The sequence below is a fragment of the Pyxicephalus adspersus genome, chromosome 4 (assembly GCF_032062135.1).
Source record: "Pyxicephalus adspersus chromosome 4, UCB_Pads_2.0, whole genome shotgun sequence".
In the NCBI taxonomy this organism is placed as follows: Eukaryota; Metazoa; Chordata; class Amphibia; order Anura; family Pyxicephalidae; genus Pyxicephalus; species Pyxicephalus adspersus.
Genome location: NC_092861.1, coordinates 169,267 through 186,888, shown reverse-complemented (window position 1 = coordinate 186,888; position 17,622 = coordinate 169,267). Strand labels below are relative to the sequence as shown.

Genomic DNA, 17,622 nt, shown 5'->3' with positions numbered 1-17,622 from the left:
ACATTAATGGCCACCTGTACCCCTCCCTACATTAATGGCCACCTGTACCCCTCCCTACATTAATGGCTGATTAATGGCCGCCTGTACCCCCCCTACATTAATGGCTGCCTGTACCCCTCCCACCATTAATGTCTGAATGGCTGCCTGTACCCCCCTACGTTAATGTCTGAATGGCTGCCTGTACCCCTCCTCTCCTCCTCTACATTTATAGCTTTCTATTATCCCCCAATATAAATATATAATGCGCAGACCTCCATCTCCTCCTGAGCCCGGAGCCCCAGGACTGCACTCATCAGCACAACAACAAATACAGCAGCCATCTTCCTTTTCTGGTCATATGAGCACAGGTCAGCTGACCGGAAACATGTGTCGCTAGGTGACCAACCTCCCTTTTCACAGAGACCTGAAAGACTACAAAAATATGGCGTCTGCACTACTTCCGGTTCTGTCATTTTCTATCTGGACATCGGGTCCTTCAAACAATGCCTTTATATACCCCCTAAATATATAAATACCCCTATATATACCCCCTACATATATCTATAGCCCCATATATACCACCCCGTGTATATACCCCCTATATATCTCTATAACCCTATATATACCCTCCTATATATATATATATATAAACCCCCCTATATATACCCCCTACATATATCTATAACCCCATATATACCCCCCGTGTATATACCCCCTATATATCTCTATAACCCCTATATATACCCTCCTATATATATATATATATAAACCCCCCTATATATACCCCCTACATATATCTATAACCCCATATATACCCTCTATATATATCTATATCCCTATAAATATACCCCATATATATATATATATATATATATATATATATAACCCCAATATATACCCCCTATAAATATCTATAACCCCCTTATATACCCCCTATATATACCCCATATATCTATACCTCCCATATATATATACCCTATATATATCTTTACTCCCCATATATATTTAAACTCTATATATATATCTATAGCCCATATATCTATACCCCCAATATAAATATACCCCATATATATACACCCCATATCTTTACCTCCCATATATATTTGAACACCCCATATCTATATCCACTATATACACATATATACACCCCATATATAAGCCCCCCATATATGTATATACCCCCATATACAGTGTTTTTCCCAGAAATGTTTTTTCAGCCAGGTTGGGGGAAACTGTAGCCGGGTGGTAAAAAAAAAAAAAAGTGAGTGGGGCTAGACACAGCAAATTTAGTGCCCCGAGTTATTTATGCCATAGGAATCCAGTAACCCCTGCTATTGTGTCAGTGTTCTACTTGCCCCCTATACTTTGTACCAACTTTCTAATGCCTGGCTTGTTAGAATGTACAATTTTTCCATTTTTTGTATTATGCCCCAACAGTCCAGTGCTGTGTATTTTAATCCAACTCCCTAGAGTTCCATATTTTAATAGTGTAACCCCTTGTTGTTGTGGAATATTGTGATCAATATGGTTTAACAAATTAGGCTTAGTTCACATTAGCAGTAAAAAAATGCCCCTCCTGAGTGACTACATGGCAACTGCTGGGCACCTAGGATTGGTAACAGGCGGTAAGTGCTGGGCTCCTGGGATTGGTAACAGGTGGTAAGTGCTGGGCACCTGGGATTGGTAACAGGCGGTAAGTGCCGGGCACCTAGGATTGGTAGCAGGTGGTAAGTGCTGGGCACCTAGGATTGGTAACAGGTGGTAAGTGCTAGGCCCCTAGGATTGGTAGCAGGTGGTAAGTGCTGGGCACCTAGGATTGGTAACAGGGGGCACCTGGGATTGGTTACTGCCAACTTGAATTCAGCCTAACTTCAAATGTTGCGAGTCCCGCGCTTGCCCGGATTCCCTCTTCTTTCCGATGATCACGGTTCCATCCGGTGCTGATCTCATTGGGTATGCGTGGGATTGAGCACAGTTCCCAAAACTAAAAATAAACAACTCATCACTGTCCATATGATATGGGCAAAGAAACTTCAAAAATGGTGAAATATTCACCCGCAGTGTGATAGCTGTGTGTCAGCTTGCCATATTCTGCTGCCTAACATCTCACTGTGATCAAACCTTCATATCTCCTCCACGGGACTCTCATAGCTACTAATAACTAACATTTCATTCATATTTGGAATATTGTTTGTGAAGGGATCTTGATCCCCAAGGTTTTCGCTACATGTTCTTACCTGTCCTTGGCAGACTAATGGCCACTGGCTGGGATGGCTTTGGGCTTTATTTGGGCTTTTTCTTGAGTTGGATGTTTTGCAATTTATGCCTCCATGACATCTATTCCGCACGGTGTTTCACCAATATCTGAAAAGGAACAGTCCCTTTTAAAGCTCATTTTGTGGAATGTAGCAGGTCCTCAGAAGCGTAAGAGTCAAAAACAATCCCCAGATGTATTGTTCTTACAAAAGACTCATTGGAAGGAGGGCCAGGGCCCATTGCTTAGAGCCCCGTGGATTGGTGAAGTGATTCATACCAAAACAAGTGGTGTGGCGCTTGTACATAATAAAATTCTGCCGTATAAAATGATTTCCACGGAATTGGACATTTATTTGTAATATTGTAGATTGCAGGTACCATCTATACTTTTGGCTCCATATCTGCACCTAATAATAATAATAATAAAATAATAACTTTTTTATTGATCTCTGCAAAAAGATCTTAGCTAATTCCTACCCTAATCTCATTTTGGCTGGAGATTTTAATACAGTCATCACTTGGTAGATCAAAGCAGACTAATATCAGACCGGATCCTTCATCTTCTGAACTTAAATATTTTTTTATTTCAAACCCCTTCGGTGGATGTGTGGCGTCTCCTTCGTCCAATGTTTTCTAGAATTGATCTGCTATTGGCAATAGAAGGTTTACTTCCAAAGATTCGTGACTTGTTTATTGGCCATTTTACCCTTTCTGATCATGGCCCTCTGACTCTCCAACTGCAATTACGACTCTTCGGAAAACGTTTTTATGGCGATTTGCAGCTTATCTATCTAAGTTTTCCTCCTTTAGGGCTTACTTTCAATCCCATTGGGCGAATGGCCTCGATGATAGTTTGCAACATTGGGATACCCCAGTTTTGTTGTGGCGCACTATGAAAGCTGTCATGAGGGGATATATTATGTCATATGTAGCAAAGCGTAATCAAGAATATTATCAACAATATAATGCTCTCCAGGACCAGGAAAGATATTAAATGTATCTTCAGCCTAATGATAGAGAAGCTAAGAAACCCTGGTAAGAGGCAGTAGTTATAAATCTGCATGTCGCCACCAGAATGAGAACCCAAGCCTATTATACTAAACATAAATTCTATAGATGGGGAAATAAAATAGGCACTTTGGCTAAGATTAGGCCCTAAGCGTCTCTTCTTACATCTCACTGAGATATCTTACAGGCCATTGAAAGTTATTATCAAAAATGATATACCGCTCAGGAATCTCAACCCCATTTATCGCAAAGCTATTTTATTGAAGGTATTTTCATTTTATAGGGAGCAGCTTAATGCCCCGGTTTCAGAATCAGAAATTCGACGCACAGTTTATACTTTAGCCTCTAAAATGCCAGGCCCTGATGGATTTTCATCAGGATCCGCCCCTACCTGTCCCCTGAGACCCCCAAACTCCTTGTACACGCTCTTATCATCTCCCGTCTGGACTACTGTACCTCTCCTCCTGTATCACTGTCTGTATTAGTCTGTCATTTGCAATCCCTATTTATTGTACAGCGCTGCGTAATATGTTGGCGCTATATAAATCCTGTTTAATAATAATAATTTTCAGCAGGATATAATAAAACGTTAGCAGCAGCAATAACCCCTTTATATATGGAATTATATAATAAAATATTCCATCACACTCCCTTCCCGGGCTTTAACCCCCTAGAGGTAATGCCGAATGTGACTCGGGGTGGATTTTACCTGCAAAAAGTAATCCCGAGTCACACTCGGGGTCGCTTAAAACTTGAAAAAAAACACACCTTGCTCCATAGGTGTCCCCCGGCATCCTTCTGGTACCCGCAGATCCTGGAGACACGTCCTCCTTCTCCAATCTCCAGCTGCGAAATGCAGAGACGTTGGTGCGTGCGTCGGTGCGGGCGAGAGGAGCGGCGGGAAATTCAAATCATTTTGTATTGGATTCAATACAAAATAGCTGTATTAAGTCCAATACAAAGAAATTTTCCTAAATAATTATATTATATATGCTACTGTACAGTTATATTACAGGTTTCACTTTTTATTTACTTTTTTAACAGATTTTTGTGGATTTGATTTTTTATTATTTAAAGTTTATTATTAAATTTATTAAATATTGGACATATTTCGGTGAGTTATGCCTAAGATTTATAGGCCTACAATGTAAAATAAATTACCATGCATTGAAATACGGACAGAATTAGAATGCTAGGGGGGTTAATGAAGCTTACACTACGTTAATTCCAAAACCAGGCAAAGATCCTGATCAACTTGCCTCTTATAGACCAATTTCATTGTTCAACTGATTACAGGATCCTAGGTAAATTATTGGCACTAACTTACTAACTAATCATCAGTTGGGTTTTGTGCACTATTGGGATTCGAGCAGCTATTGCAGCTACTGTACAATCTTCTAGGACACGGAACTCCAAATCTATTAAGTTTAGATGCAGAGAAGGCTTTTACCAGAATAGAAAATCCTTTGCTCATTGTAATATTATCAAATAGAGTGTTTGGACCGGTGTTCTCTTCTTATATTCAATATATATTTCATAACCCATCCTCTAAACTATATATTAATGGGGATTTATGCCCATAGTACTCTCTAGAGCGGGGGTAAGCAAACCCTTGCCTTTAGGCCAGAGACAGCCTAGCCAGTAGTCCGTTCCAGCGTAACACCCCCCCGGTCGATCCTAATGCCTAATCCCGGTTGGGAACCCGTGGCTAAGGGGACATTCCCTCTCGTCGGTATGCATTGCGGACATGGATTTCCTTTCAGAGGTGTTCTTGGTGGGGGGCAGAGCCATCAGCCATTGAATCAAGAGAGAGTCCAGCCTAGTGTGCTTCTTAACCTCCTAAAATGGACTAGTAGCCAAAAAAGTTTGCTGACCCCTGCTTTAGAGGGAGCAGACAAGGCTGCCCACTTTCTCCAATCTTATTTAATCTGGCTTTAGACCCTCTTCTCCGGCTTTTAGAAGATTTACCAGAATTTAAAGGTGTACAAGTAGGATCACATACCCTTGAAATCACCGCCTTTGGAGACGATCTGCTGTTGTATATTTCTAATCCGAGGCACAGTTTAACATCTATTTTAATGTAATCACCCAGTGTGGTGTTGTTTCAGGTTATAACATCAACCTGGATAAGTCCAAAGCTTTGTATCTCATGAAATTTGTGAGACCTGCGTGGAGTAGAGATTATCAATTTATATGGTGCAAGGAGAAAATACAATATTTAGAAGTGCAAATTACTAATAATCCCTAAAAATTGTACTCTCAGAACATAGAACCAAGTTTCCGAGCTTTTACTGAACAATTGTGTAATTGGCCCAAACTGATGCTTTCATATTTGGGGAGGATCAGTGTAATAAAAATTGTTTTTCCACGACTTCTGTATATCCTTCAATCCTTGCCCTTAGTAATTAAATATCTGATCTTAAAGCCTTCAAGGAGTTATTTTCTGAATTTATTTGGGGAGGTAAATGTGTATTGCAGCACCAGACACAAAATGGAGGCGTAACTTTCCCAGATATAGAATTATATAATGCTGCGTCCATCCTGAGATATATCAAAGATTGGCTGCATGATAGCGATGTACATGCCGACTCCATACTGGATCTACAATTTATACCTCATATTAATCTAAAATATGTTTTACATATGCATAAAGAATTACTCCCAGAGGACGTGGTATCAAACCCCATATTGTTTTCTTGTTGGACATTATGGCACAGGATTAGGGGAAAACTCCCTTTGAATGGCTACTTCCCTCTTGTTCTACCATATTCAGGTAATTTGAACCTCCCACATTTAGCCCATTGTTCTTCATTACAGAAGAGCTTCAATTATCAGGTCACTGGTGGATGGGAACACAAAGCGACCCCTCCAGTTTGAAATGGTGGTGACTGGATATCCTTTATGAGATCTGCGGTATATACACCTTGAGAGTAATAAAGTCCCTATCGGCCAGAGATTGGAAGAATTCCTTGGATTCTTGTCAAAGGGGAAATCCTTCCAGAAGTTAGATTTGGACTATTCTGCCAAGAGAACGGGTCTGGTTAAATGGTCTGATCATTTTCCAAATAAAGCAGCCGATGATATTTTAATAGCCAGGGCATGGTCAGTACTTCCCTCAGAGAAATGACTCCCAGAATTTACCATGGGGTGTACATTTCTGCCCCCACTGCTAATTGTCCTAAGTGTTCGCAAGATCACACGGGCTTGTACCATGCTTTTAGGAACTGCCATAAAATTAGGAGATTTTGGCAGGAGGTGGCTCATTGTATTACTTCATATTTGATTATTTATGTTCCACTAACCCCAGAATGGGCTATTTTAGGAACTTAAGATTTACAGGGTGCGAGGATAACCAGGGGGAGTAGAAATTTGGCTATTCTTTCCCTAGTGACAAAAAACACACCCCATATATACCCCCATATATATATATATATATATATATATATATATATACACATACACACACCCCATATATACCCCACACACATATACATATATATATGTTGTGATACCAAGGCAGGATTGGTGGAAGGGAGATATATTTGCCCAAGATTCCTATATGAAGTAGCAGGTGGAAGACTCTTACCTGTGGGATAATTATTGAAGAAGCACTGAGGGTGGAGATATAACATAGAGCCAGGAGCTCAGTCAGTAGTTCAGCTCTATTTGAAGACACAGACAGGTGGACTGTGTGAGTGAGCTATGCTTGGAGAGACACAGACAGGGGTCTGTGTGAGGAGTTCTGCTTGGAGACACAGACAGGTGGTCTGTGTGAGGAGCTCTGCTGAGAGACTCAGAAAGTCGGTCTGGGTGAGTGAGCTCAAGTCAGTCTGTGTGAGTGAGCTCAAAAGTGAGTAGAAGGTTGCTGGGGGGGGGGGGGTCTCTACGGTAACAGCAGGTTAGACTGGATCACAGGGGAATCTGACTGTCCATGGGGGTGCAGGAAATCTCTTACCCTGAAGGACACAGAAATGGCCCTTTGGGGTGTTTTCTCCTGAATCTGCCTCTATCGGGGGTGGGGGGAGTCTCAGGTCATATGACCCTTCCCTGATACACAGGTCCAATAGGAAGAGGATACCTGAGATGTCATGAGTGTAAGCTGCTTGGACTAGCCCGGCGCTGTTCTGTAGGGGTCCATACTGGAGCCAGGAGCAGACATCCTGCACTGTCCAATCACTGACCGGCTTCTCCCAGATGATCTCGTCGTCCGAGCCTTCTGATTGGGAATCCTAGAAGAGTGAGAAGAGTTTGCGTCAGCACATGGTGGGTATGTGGCCCCTGTATACATGACGTGGGGCCAATGCTGAATTCTGCCTTTTACCTTCACACACTCCGCCATCAATTCCCTATGGATATCCTGCCAGAGCCTGGTACGCCTTTCATACACCGAGCCTCATCGTCCTTTCACCTGGCTGGGGACAACGAAGGGTTAATATTTACACAATGTACCAATCAGGGAGTCTCACTCATTCCGCTTCATTCATCCATAGCATACAATGTATCCCGATCTCACTCCACAATGTCACAGATGTGTTTCCTCCATATTGGTTATTCCCCCATTCTGGTACTTTGGAGGGCAGATGTGGCCCTAAGGGGCAGTCAGGGTGTGGCCCTCAGGAGGACTATATTATACAATAGTGTTATTTGTATTATTTCCCTCCCAGCGATGAATGAAGATGACACAGAGGATGCAGGCTGAGACGAGTTCTGATCCGGCACTCCCAGCATTCTTCACACGGCCTCACATATGTGTCATGTGTAATACCGGGCCCTTCCCTGGCACTCGGAGAGCTGGGATGACTCTCGCTCTGATCACCCCTCCACCCTCACCTGTGGCTCCGCCCTCTTCCTGACATTCCTGGCCGGCTGTGGGAAGGTGGAATTCCGGAGCCCATGGCTGCAGGTGTCCTCCAGATACAGAAACCACCTGTACTGTGCTTTCCGCTTCCCAGCCAATCCCAGCAGACGATGTACAGCTCTATGGAATATGTCAGCACTATATAAATATATAATAATATGTCAGATGATTGGACAGACATCACAAAATGCCCCAATCACAACCATGCCAGAGCGCTGCCAAATCAGAACACGAATTGAACAAGTGGTGTGACCGGGCCCCCATGCACTTTACAGTTGGGCCCATTTTTTCCCCCATGTTGAGAGGCAATCTGCAACTGAATCCACCAGAGCGAAGGGATACCTAAACTCATATAGGCGAGGGCGAGGGGATACCACTACCTAAACCACCTTGGGGTAGTGTCACCTGTATTTTAGCTCACCTGGGGGAGGGGCCATTTGTATCAAAATCTGGTACCTGAACAGAACTGGGGGAGGACCCATCTGTACCTGAACCAACCTAGAGGAGGGGCCACATGTGCCTGAACACACCTGGGGGAGGGACCATCTGTACCCAAACACACCTAGGAGGAGGCGTTCAGTTCCCAAACACCTTTGGAAAGCCACTATTTGTACCTGAATTCACCTGGGGGAGGGGCTATCTGTCCCTGAACCCATCTTGGGGAGAGGCCATCTGTACCTGAATCTACCTGAGGGAGAGGCCATTTCTACAACTGGAGGAGGGGATATCAGTACTTAAACTCACCTGGGGGTGGGGTCACCTGCAGCTGAATGCACATGTGGAAGGCGCCACCTGTACCTGAACACATATGGGGGAGGGGCCATTTGTAAATTTGTACACCTGGGGGAGGGGATACCAGTACCTAAACCCCCCGGGGGAGGGGTAACCTGTAATAAAACACACCTCTACCTGAACAGACCTTAGGATAGGGCCACCTGTATTTGAAAAGATCTTGACGTGGCGCCGCCTGTAGCTGAACAGACCTTGGGGTGGGACCATCTGTACCCAAACCCATCTGTGGGAAGCATTATCTAAGCCCACCAGGTCAAAAAGCATCTTTACCTAAACACACCAATAGGAAGGGCCTGCAGAATCTGAACCAATCAAGGGGAGGGGAAGAGGTATATTTTTCCTGAACCCACCTGGGGGGGTCACCTGTATCTGATGATACCAGGGACAGAGGATACTAGTGCCTGAACCCTCCTGGGGGAGAAGACATCTATGCCTGAAACTATATGGGGGAGAGACCATCTGTATACCTGGGGTAGGGGATACCCGTACCTAAAACCCAGGGGGAGGGGCCATCTGTACCCAAACACACCTGGAAGTGGGCGATCAGTACCCGAACCCACCTGGGTCTGTATCTGAACCCACCAGGGTAAAGGTCTACCTGAGCCTACTTTGTGGTGCGGTTACCTATACCTTAGCACACCAGGTCAAAAGGTATCCTTACCTGAACACACCAATAGGAAGGGCCCAAAGTATCTGAACCCATCATGGGAAGCGGAATTTCTATCAGAACACATCTGGGAGAGGGGACTTTTGCACCTGAATCCACCTGAGGAGGAGCCAAATGTGACTGAAACCACTTGAGGGAGGGCATTCATACCTGAACACACCTGGAAGAGGGGATAGTAGTGTCTGAACCCAGCTGGGGGGAAAAGACATCTATACCTGAACCCACCTGAGAGACGGACTACCTTTATCTGAAGACACCTGGAAGAGGGGATACTAGTGAACTAATCTGAACCCACCTGGTGGAGGAGTCAAATGTACCTGAACCCACCTGAGGGAGAGGGCCACCCATAAATGGTATAACAGTGTCTGAACCCAGCTGGAAGAGAAGCCATCTAAAAGACATCTATACCGGAACCCAATTGGGGGAGGGGACACTTTTACCTGAAGACACCTGAAGAGGGGATACTAGTGCCTGAACCCACCTGGTGGAGGAGTCAGATGTATCTGAACCCACCTGAGGGAGGCGCTATCCATACCTAAACAAAAAGGAAAGGGAAATACCAGTACCTGAACCCAGCTGGAGGGTAGGAGACATCCTTACCTGAATCCACCTGGGGTAGTAAATATCTATACCTAAACACATCCGGGAGAGGGGTCTGTTGTACCTGAACCCACTTGGGGGAGGGGTTACCTGTATCTGAAGACACTTGGGGGAGGAGATACCAGTGCCTGAACCCACCTGGGGTAAAAGCTAGAGGAAATATTCGATGTGTCTCCAAATATCATGAAAGGTACCAAGAAGCGTTGATTCACCAGATTCAGAAGTTTTATGATGAATATTACTTATTACTCTGAATCTCTGTAAATGTTTTAGTATCTCAACAACCAAAACCTTAAGCTGCCAACTTTACTCTTCCCAAGTCCATGAAGTGATCCACCATCGTCCCGTTGTGTCTGGGATCGGTTGCGTTTCCTCAGAAGCCCGCAGAATAGACGACTTTAAGAGTTTTCTTTCTTTGGATTATTCTCGTACTTTCCCCACATGGATGGTTCATCGGTACCAGGAAATTCGTTGTACTCAAGTATAGCGCACAATAGTTAGTGATTTTCTTATGGTAACCAACCGGTCGACACGTGAACTAAATAATTTCATTTTATCTCTTCTGAAATATATTTTACCATGGAAAATCTTTATTAGGGATGAGTGAGAAGCCTCTGACAGGCTCGGGAACATTTCCTTAAACTTCCAAAGGGTTTGCAAATGTTTGGCGAACCGATTTCACAAATTCTGATAAAGTCAATGGGGCGACTTTAAACATTATTAGCAAAGCCCCTATTCATGTTAGAACCACCAAATTTGCTGAGTATGTGTAAAAGAACAGTGGCAACAAGGGAAGAATACAAAAGTTCCAAAAGACCTTGTGGTTTTCCAGAAAATGGCAGCAAGGTGACAGCAGGGAAATAGGATTTATGTGTGATGGACAGCGTACAGAAGGCGGCATAAACATTAGGACATTGAGAAAGGGGGAACTCCACCCACTAGCAACAGTCTCTGCCACCAAAACAGCAGGGAAATGCATTGATATTTAATGTACGCAATCCTATTAATTTTTATATATGCATAATATCCTACGCTATATAAATCCAGTTTATTAACCACCTAGCCGTTATGCCCGACCTTAGTACGGGCAAAAAAAAAAAGGCTAGGATGGTTAAGCCCGTATTTTTGTCACATCCTTACCTCCATGGTCCCGCTGCACATCCAGCGTCGTTTTCCAATTCCAGCGTCATCCTCCGTCGTCCGTCGATCTCCCTCCGTCGGGTGCCAGCGGGTCCAGGTAAGATGCCGGCCGGTATCTTGTGTTCTGCTGCCCGGCATCTTGTGTTCCGCCGCCCGGACACAGAACACAAGATGGAGTGACTATCCCCTCCCCCATTCCCTGTATATTTACCTGTGCTCAGATCTCTTCTGATTGGGCTGCTGGGCCTTGCTGTGCATCCTGGAATGATTCCCTCCCAGCCGCGATTCTCACCTGAAATAGTCGCTGTTGCCCCCTTCCTGTTCTCTCGTTCGTTAGGCGAGAATACGACCTCATGGCGAATCACAAGGCCGTTCTTGCTTACATGTTAGGTATGAGTGAAAGGCCTGATTCACCGTGAGATTGAACCTAAATATCCCGCTCATCCCTAATCCTTACCTTTGCTGGCATAACATACCTCCAGATACAGGGCATGGCAATGGGGACCCGTTGCTCCCCCACATATGTGAGCCTGTATCTGGGGCGATCATGCATTGTCGTTGTAATTCTGTCAATCATGTGGCCGGGCCCCGAGTATCGATAGAGAAAACGATATTCCATGTAATACATGTATTTATGAGTGCTAAGTATGTCCAGGGGTTTTCCTGTGCCACTGAGGGTGCCCAGCCCCGTCAGATGTAAGATCCGGAGGGGTAAAAACTCGGAAGGGGGGGCAATTTCCCTTTCAGGGTTGATGCCGTTCAATTCTATGAGGGCCTGGGCGCTCCGTACCTCACCGACGTTCCAGGGCAGCATTACTCGAGTTCGGAGCCCGGCGTGGGGTGAACATTTCGGCTCGTTAGAGCTGGCCCGGGTGGAATGGCGTCATTTAAGGTTTGATGGAAGGAGGGGGGTATCTCTTCTCTTGGAATTGGAATGGGCCTTCCATGGATATTATATGTGATAGATGAGGGGTTTGCCATATTCCATCTTTTTCTTAATAATGGAGACATCATTCTAATATTATCCGGGGGACATTACATTATTATTATTATTACCTGGTAACCTACCTGACCAGGGTATACAATGGGGACACGATTTTACGATAGGACAAAGGCTTCGTTACTTCTGGCTTTTCCAATCAAGGAAATATTATCCATTTTTATCACATAATTATGAAATTGAATGTTTTATTAGGGAAATCACATTCACTGATTTATTTAATTATTCTAGATTAAGAATTATTTGAATGAGCACTATTTATTAAATATTTGATTTTATATATTTCATTTATATTCAAGTCGTGTATTAATTATATTAAAATGAGATAATAATTATAATAATTTTTAATATAAATAGTGATATTGAAGAATAAGTAAGGATTAACACCCAATGAATTAATGACACGCCTTCATTTAAATCATGATTGATATAAGCTGCACCATGACGTTACCACCGTTACCCTCAGAGAAAGATCTGGAACTGACAACTTGCACCCATTACAAACAATCGTCCCAAAAACATTTCAGTTGTATTTATGATTGGATTGTTTATCTTATGGAATTAATTGGTGAATTTGTACAATATGGAGAATGTAAAAAGATTGGGGAATTATTACCCATGTAGATTTCCTCCTCCTGAGGAAGCGGATTCTGTGAAACGCGTAGAGATTGGAATACTGCGCTTTGGAGAGTTTCCAAAAGGAGATCTATATTGGAGATAATTATGTTTTTATATCTCTTGCTGTGATGTATTTTACAATGTGATTCAGAATAAAGTGAGTTTTAGATTTTTAAGTGTTTTTGGAGAATTTGCTGATTTGAAGTCCCATTATCTGGTTATTTAAACAGAAAAGAGCCAAATGTACCTGAACCCTGAGGGAAACCTGAGGCAGGAGCCATTTATACCTGAACACACCTGGGAGAGGGAATACCAGTACCTGAACCGAGCTGGAGGGGAGGAGAAAGCTATACCTGAACACACCTGGGGGAGGGGCCACCTTTATCTGAACTTACCTAGGGGAGGTGACATCTTGTAGAATTTGCTCTGTTTGGGGTGCCTTGGATTTAAAGAAGGACCAATAGATCTTACAAAGGAGAAAGGTTTATTTACAGCTTAGGATATTAGTTACATATGATTTTCAATATAAAAGGGAAGAAGGTAAAGGGTATATAGGAAAAGGGGAAGGAAAGGGGTCTAGCTCTATCTCTAGCACATGGTCAAATCTCTCACACTACCATACACACCAGGGTTTTCTCTCCTTGAACCACACCCCTCTGCAGGTCCAGAGCGAATCACATTGTTGATTCATCCTTGGTGAAGTCTTGATCAANGAAGGCAGAATTGTCTTTACATACAAGTCATATTCATATCAATTTTGGTCACCTCCAACACATCTAAACCTTAACAAACCTGGGTGGAGGGGCCACTTTTATCTGAACACACCTGGAGAAGACATCAATACCTGAACACACCTGGGGGAGGGACCATTCATACCTGAGCACACCTGAGGGAGGAGACATCTATATCTGAACCCACCTTCATCTGAACACACCTGAGGGAAGAGACATCTATAACTGAACCCACCAGGGGGAGGAGACATCTATATCTGAACCCACCTAGGGGAGGGGCCACACTTATCTGACTTCACCTGGGGGAGGAGACATCTATATCTTAACACAACTAGGGGAGGAGACATCTATATCTGAACACACCTGGTGGAAGGGCAACCATTATCTGAGCACACCTGGCAGAGATGACAACTATTTCTGAACACACCTGGGGAGTGGCCACCTTTTTCTGAACACTCCTGGGGGAGAAGACATTTTTACCGGAACACACCTGTGGAGGGTCCACATTTATCTAAACACACCTGGGGAGGGGGCCACATTTATCTAAACACAACAGGGGAGGGGGCCACCTTTACATGAACACACCTGAGGGGGAAGACATCTATACCTGAACACATCCGGGGAGTGGCCACCTTTATCTGAACACACCTGGTGGAGGAGACATCTATACCTGAACACACCTGGGGGAGGAGCCACCCTTATCTGAACAGACCTGGGGAGGAGACATCTGTACCTGAACACATCTGGAGGAGGGACCACCTTTATCTGAACACACCTGAGGAATGGGACATCTATACCTGAACCCACCTGGGGAAGGAGACATCTGTACCTGAACACAATTGGGGGAGTACCACATAGATCTGAATACACGGGGGAGGAGACATCCATACCAGAACACACCTAATGGAAGGGCCACCTCTATCTGAACACTCCTGGGGGAGAAGACATAATTACCGGAACACACCTTGGGGGAGGAGACATCTATACCTGAACACAGCTGGGGAGGGTCCACATTTATCTGAACAAACATGGGGGAGGAGACATCTTTACCTGAACACATCTGAACACACCTGAGAGAAGGGACATCTATACATGAACTTCCTGGTGGAGGAGACATCTATACCTTAACACACCTGGGAAGGGGCCACCTTTATCTGAACACACCTAGGGGAGGAGACATCTATACCTGAACACATCTGTGGGAGGGCCACATTTATCTGAACACACCTGGAATAGGTGACATCTTTACCTGAAACCAGCTGGTGGAGGTGACATCCATACCTGAACACACCTGGGGGAGAAGACATTCATACCTGAACACACTTGGGGGAGGGTCCACCTTTATCTGTACACACCAGGAGGAGGAGACATCTATATCTGAACACACCTGGGGAGGTGACATCTTTACCTGAACCCAACTGGGGGAGGTGAGATTGGTTCCTGAATACACCTGGGGGAGAAGACATCCATACCTGAAAACACCTGGGGGACGGTCCAACTTTATCTGAACACACCTAGGGGAGGGCCACCTTTATCTTTACACACCTGGGGAAGAGACATCTATAGCTGAACACACCTGGGGGAGGAGCCACCCTTATCTGAACACACCTTGGGGAGGAGACATCTACAACTGAACACACTTGGGGGAGGAGACATCTATATCTGAACACACCTGGGGAGGAGACATCTATACCTGAACACACCTGGGGAAAGAGACATCCATACCTGAACCCACCTGGGGGAGGAGACATCTATACCTAAACACATCTAGGGGAGGGGCAACCTTTATCAGAATACACCAGGGGGAGAAGACATCTATACCTTAACACACCTTTGAAGGAGACATCTGTATCTGAACACACCTGAGGGAAGAGACATCCATACCTGAACCCCCTGGGGGAGGAGACAACTATACCTGAACACACCTGGGGGAGGGGCCACCTTTATCTGAACACACCTGGGGGAGGTGACATCCATACCTGAACACACCTGGTGTAAGGGCAACCATTAACTGAGCACACCTGGCAGACACGACATCTATACCTGAACACACCTGGGGAGGGTCCAGATTTATCTAAGCACAGCTGGGGAGGGGGCCACATTTATCTAAACACGACTGGGGGAGGGGGCAACATTTACATGAACACACCTGATGGAGAAGACATGGAGATGCTGGGGGGATGGGACTCATACCCGGGAGAGATGCTGGGGGGATGGGACTCATACCCGGGAGAGATGCTGGGGGGATGGGACTCATACCCAGGGAAGATGCGGGAGGGATGTGGATCATACCCGGGGAAGATGCCGCGGGGGAGGGGAATCATATTCGGGGAAGATGCCGCGGGGGAGGGGAATCATACCTGGGGGGATGGGGATCATACCCAGGGAAGATGCCCGGGGGGGATGGGGATCATACCCGGGGAAGATGCCCAGGGGGGATGTGAATCATACCTGGGGAAGATGCCCGGGGGGTGGGGATCATTTCTGGTGAGGATGCTGGGGGGATCATACCCGGGGAGGAATCTGGGGGGATGGGAATCATACATGGAGGATGCCGGGGGATCATACCCGGGGAAGATGCTGGGGGGTTGGGAATCATACTCGGGGAAGATGCCGCGGGGGAGGGGAATCATACCTGGGGGGTATGAGGAATGGGGAATCTCCCTGGGGAAAACGATGGGGGAGATAGGGATCAAACCCGGGGAAGATGCCAGGGGATAGGGATTATACCCTGGGAGGATGCGGCGGGGGTTGGGGATCATGGTTAAGGGGGTGTCCTGGGCCCCTAGTAGGGGATGAGGGTATGCGGGTGTCCCCATAATGCTGCTCAGGGGGTATCCTGGACCCCTGGGGGTGATCATGATTAAGAGGGTGTCCTGGGCACCTAGTGGGGGATTAGGGTGTTCTGGGCCCCTGGGGGTGATCACGGTTAAGGGGTGGGGGGGGGTTGATTTTCGTGTCCTCAGTTTTCTTTGTTTTTTTTGATCTGATTGGTTGTGTTGTTTCTGCAGTTTTCCAGACGGGTATGGTGGGGTACCCCGAAGCGCTGACTGACCCGTCATACAAGTCCCAGATCCTGATCCTCACATACCCGCTGGTCGGGAACTATGGGATTCCTGCAGATGAATTTGATGAGTTTGGCCTTAGCAAGGTGAGTTGTCTGGGTTTTCTGTGTTTTTCAGGATATCTGGGGCCCCCAGCACTTGGAGCTCGGTACTCCCCAGGCCGGGGTGAATCCGGGATTATTCCCCATGATTCCCCAGGAAGTTTGACCTCTGTCAGATATTGCATCACCTGACCAGGAGCCAGAAAGTGGTGGGAAATGATCCAACTGGGTACAAAGGTTATAATGTGGACGCAGCACAACCCCCCCCCGCTGGGATCACGAAATCTTTACCCCCAAATAAAATTCTGTTTTCATTGCCGCTGGAATTCCTCTGTGTGGCCTTGAGCACAAATTAATCTCTCCCAGGATGAGCGCTATCTCTGTCCTTGTACACAGTCACTGCCCGGGATCATTCCCAAACTCTGCTCTCCTCCTTTCACGGAGAGCTTACACTCTAAAGTGTCCAGGTTCTCTTCCTGGGGGGGGGATGGGGATGTTCAGCTGGTTCTTGTAGTACATCAGGAACATATTTCATTCTATCTGTGCGCTGCACTCCTCTGGACATTAATTGTTCTCTTATTTTCTTGCAGTGGTTTGAATCCGCTCGGATCCATGCCTCGGCACTCATTGTGGGAGAGTGCTCAGACAACCCCAGCCATTGGAGCTGCAGCCAGTCCCTGGACCAATGGCTGAAGGAGCAAGAGATCCCGGGCCTGCAGGGTAAGTTATAGTCCATGGGGAGGAGGTTGGGCTGCTCGGGCCCGAAAATGTTTCATGGGAGAGGATTATCCCAGCATACATCAATGTCACCGGGCCACTGCAACCATAAATCATCACTGACCCCCCTCCACCCTCATCATCTCCGTC

At 45.6% G+C, this 17,622-nt stretch overlaps 3 protein-coding genes across 3 annotated transcripts in view; 1 reads left to right on the top strand and 2 right to left on the bottom strand.

Annotated features, from left to right (window-relative positions):
* ATRAID (all-trans retinoic acid induced differentiation factor) overlaps positions 1-363 on the bottom strand; it is a 3,934-nt gene extending 3,571 nt beyond the window's left edge. The window contains exon 1 of the mRNA XM_072407179.1: positions 252-363. Within this exon, the coding sequence (XP_072263280.1) occupies positions 252-320 (69 nt within the window). The 5' untranslated portion in view covers positions 321-363. The remainder of the gene's footprint in view (positions 1-251) is intronic.
* Positions 364-7,321: 6,958 nt separating this feature from the next.
* On the bottom strand, positions 7,322-8,014 carry LOC140329943 (sterile alpha motif domain-containing protein 12-like; the record flags this gene model as incomplete). The annotated part of the gene is given in 2 exon segments (XM_072410335.1): positions 7,322-7,472; positions 7,565-8,014. Coding segments are annotated over 2 exon segments (169 nt in total), but the record flags the coding sequence as incomplete, so codon positions are not given.
* Positions 8,015-16,656: 8,642 nt separating this feature from the next.
* The window catches only part of CAD (carbamoyl-phosphate synthetase 2, aspartate transcarbamylase, and dihydroorotase), a 26,867-nt gene continuing 25,901 nt past the window's right edge, over positions 16,657-17,622 (top strand). Inside the window, 2 exon segments of the mRNA XM_072408513.1 lie at positions 16,657-16,800; positions 17,346-17,475. Of these exon segments, the coding sequence (XP_072264614.1) occupies positions 16,675-16,800; positions 17,346-17,475 (256 nt within the window). The 5' untranslated portion in view covers positions 16,657-16,674.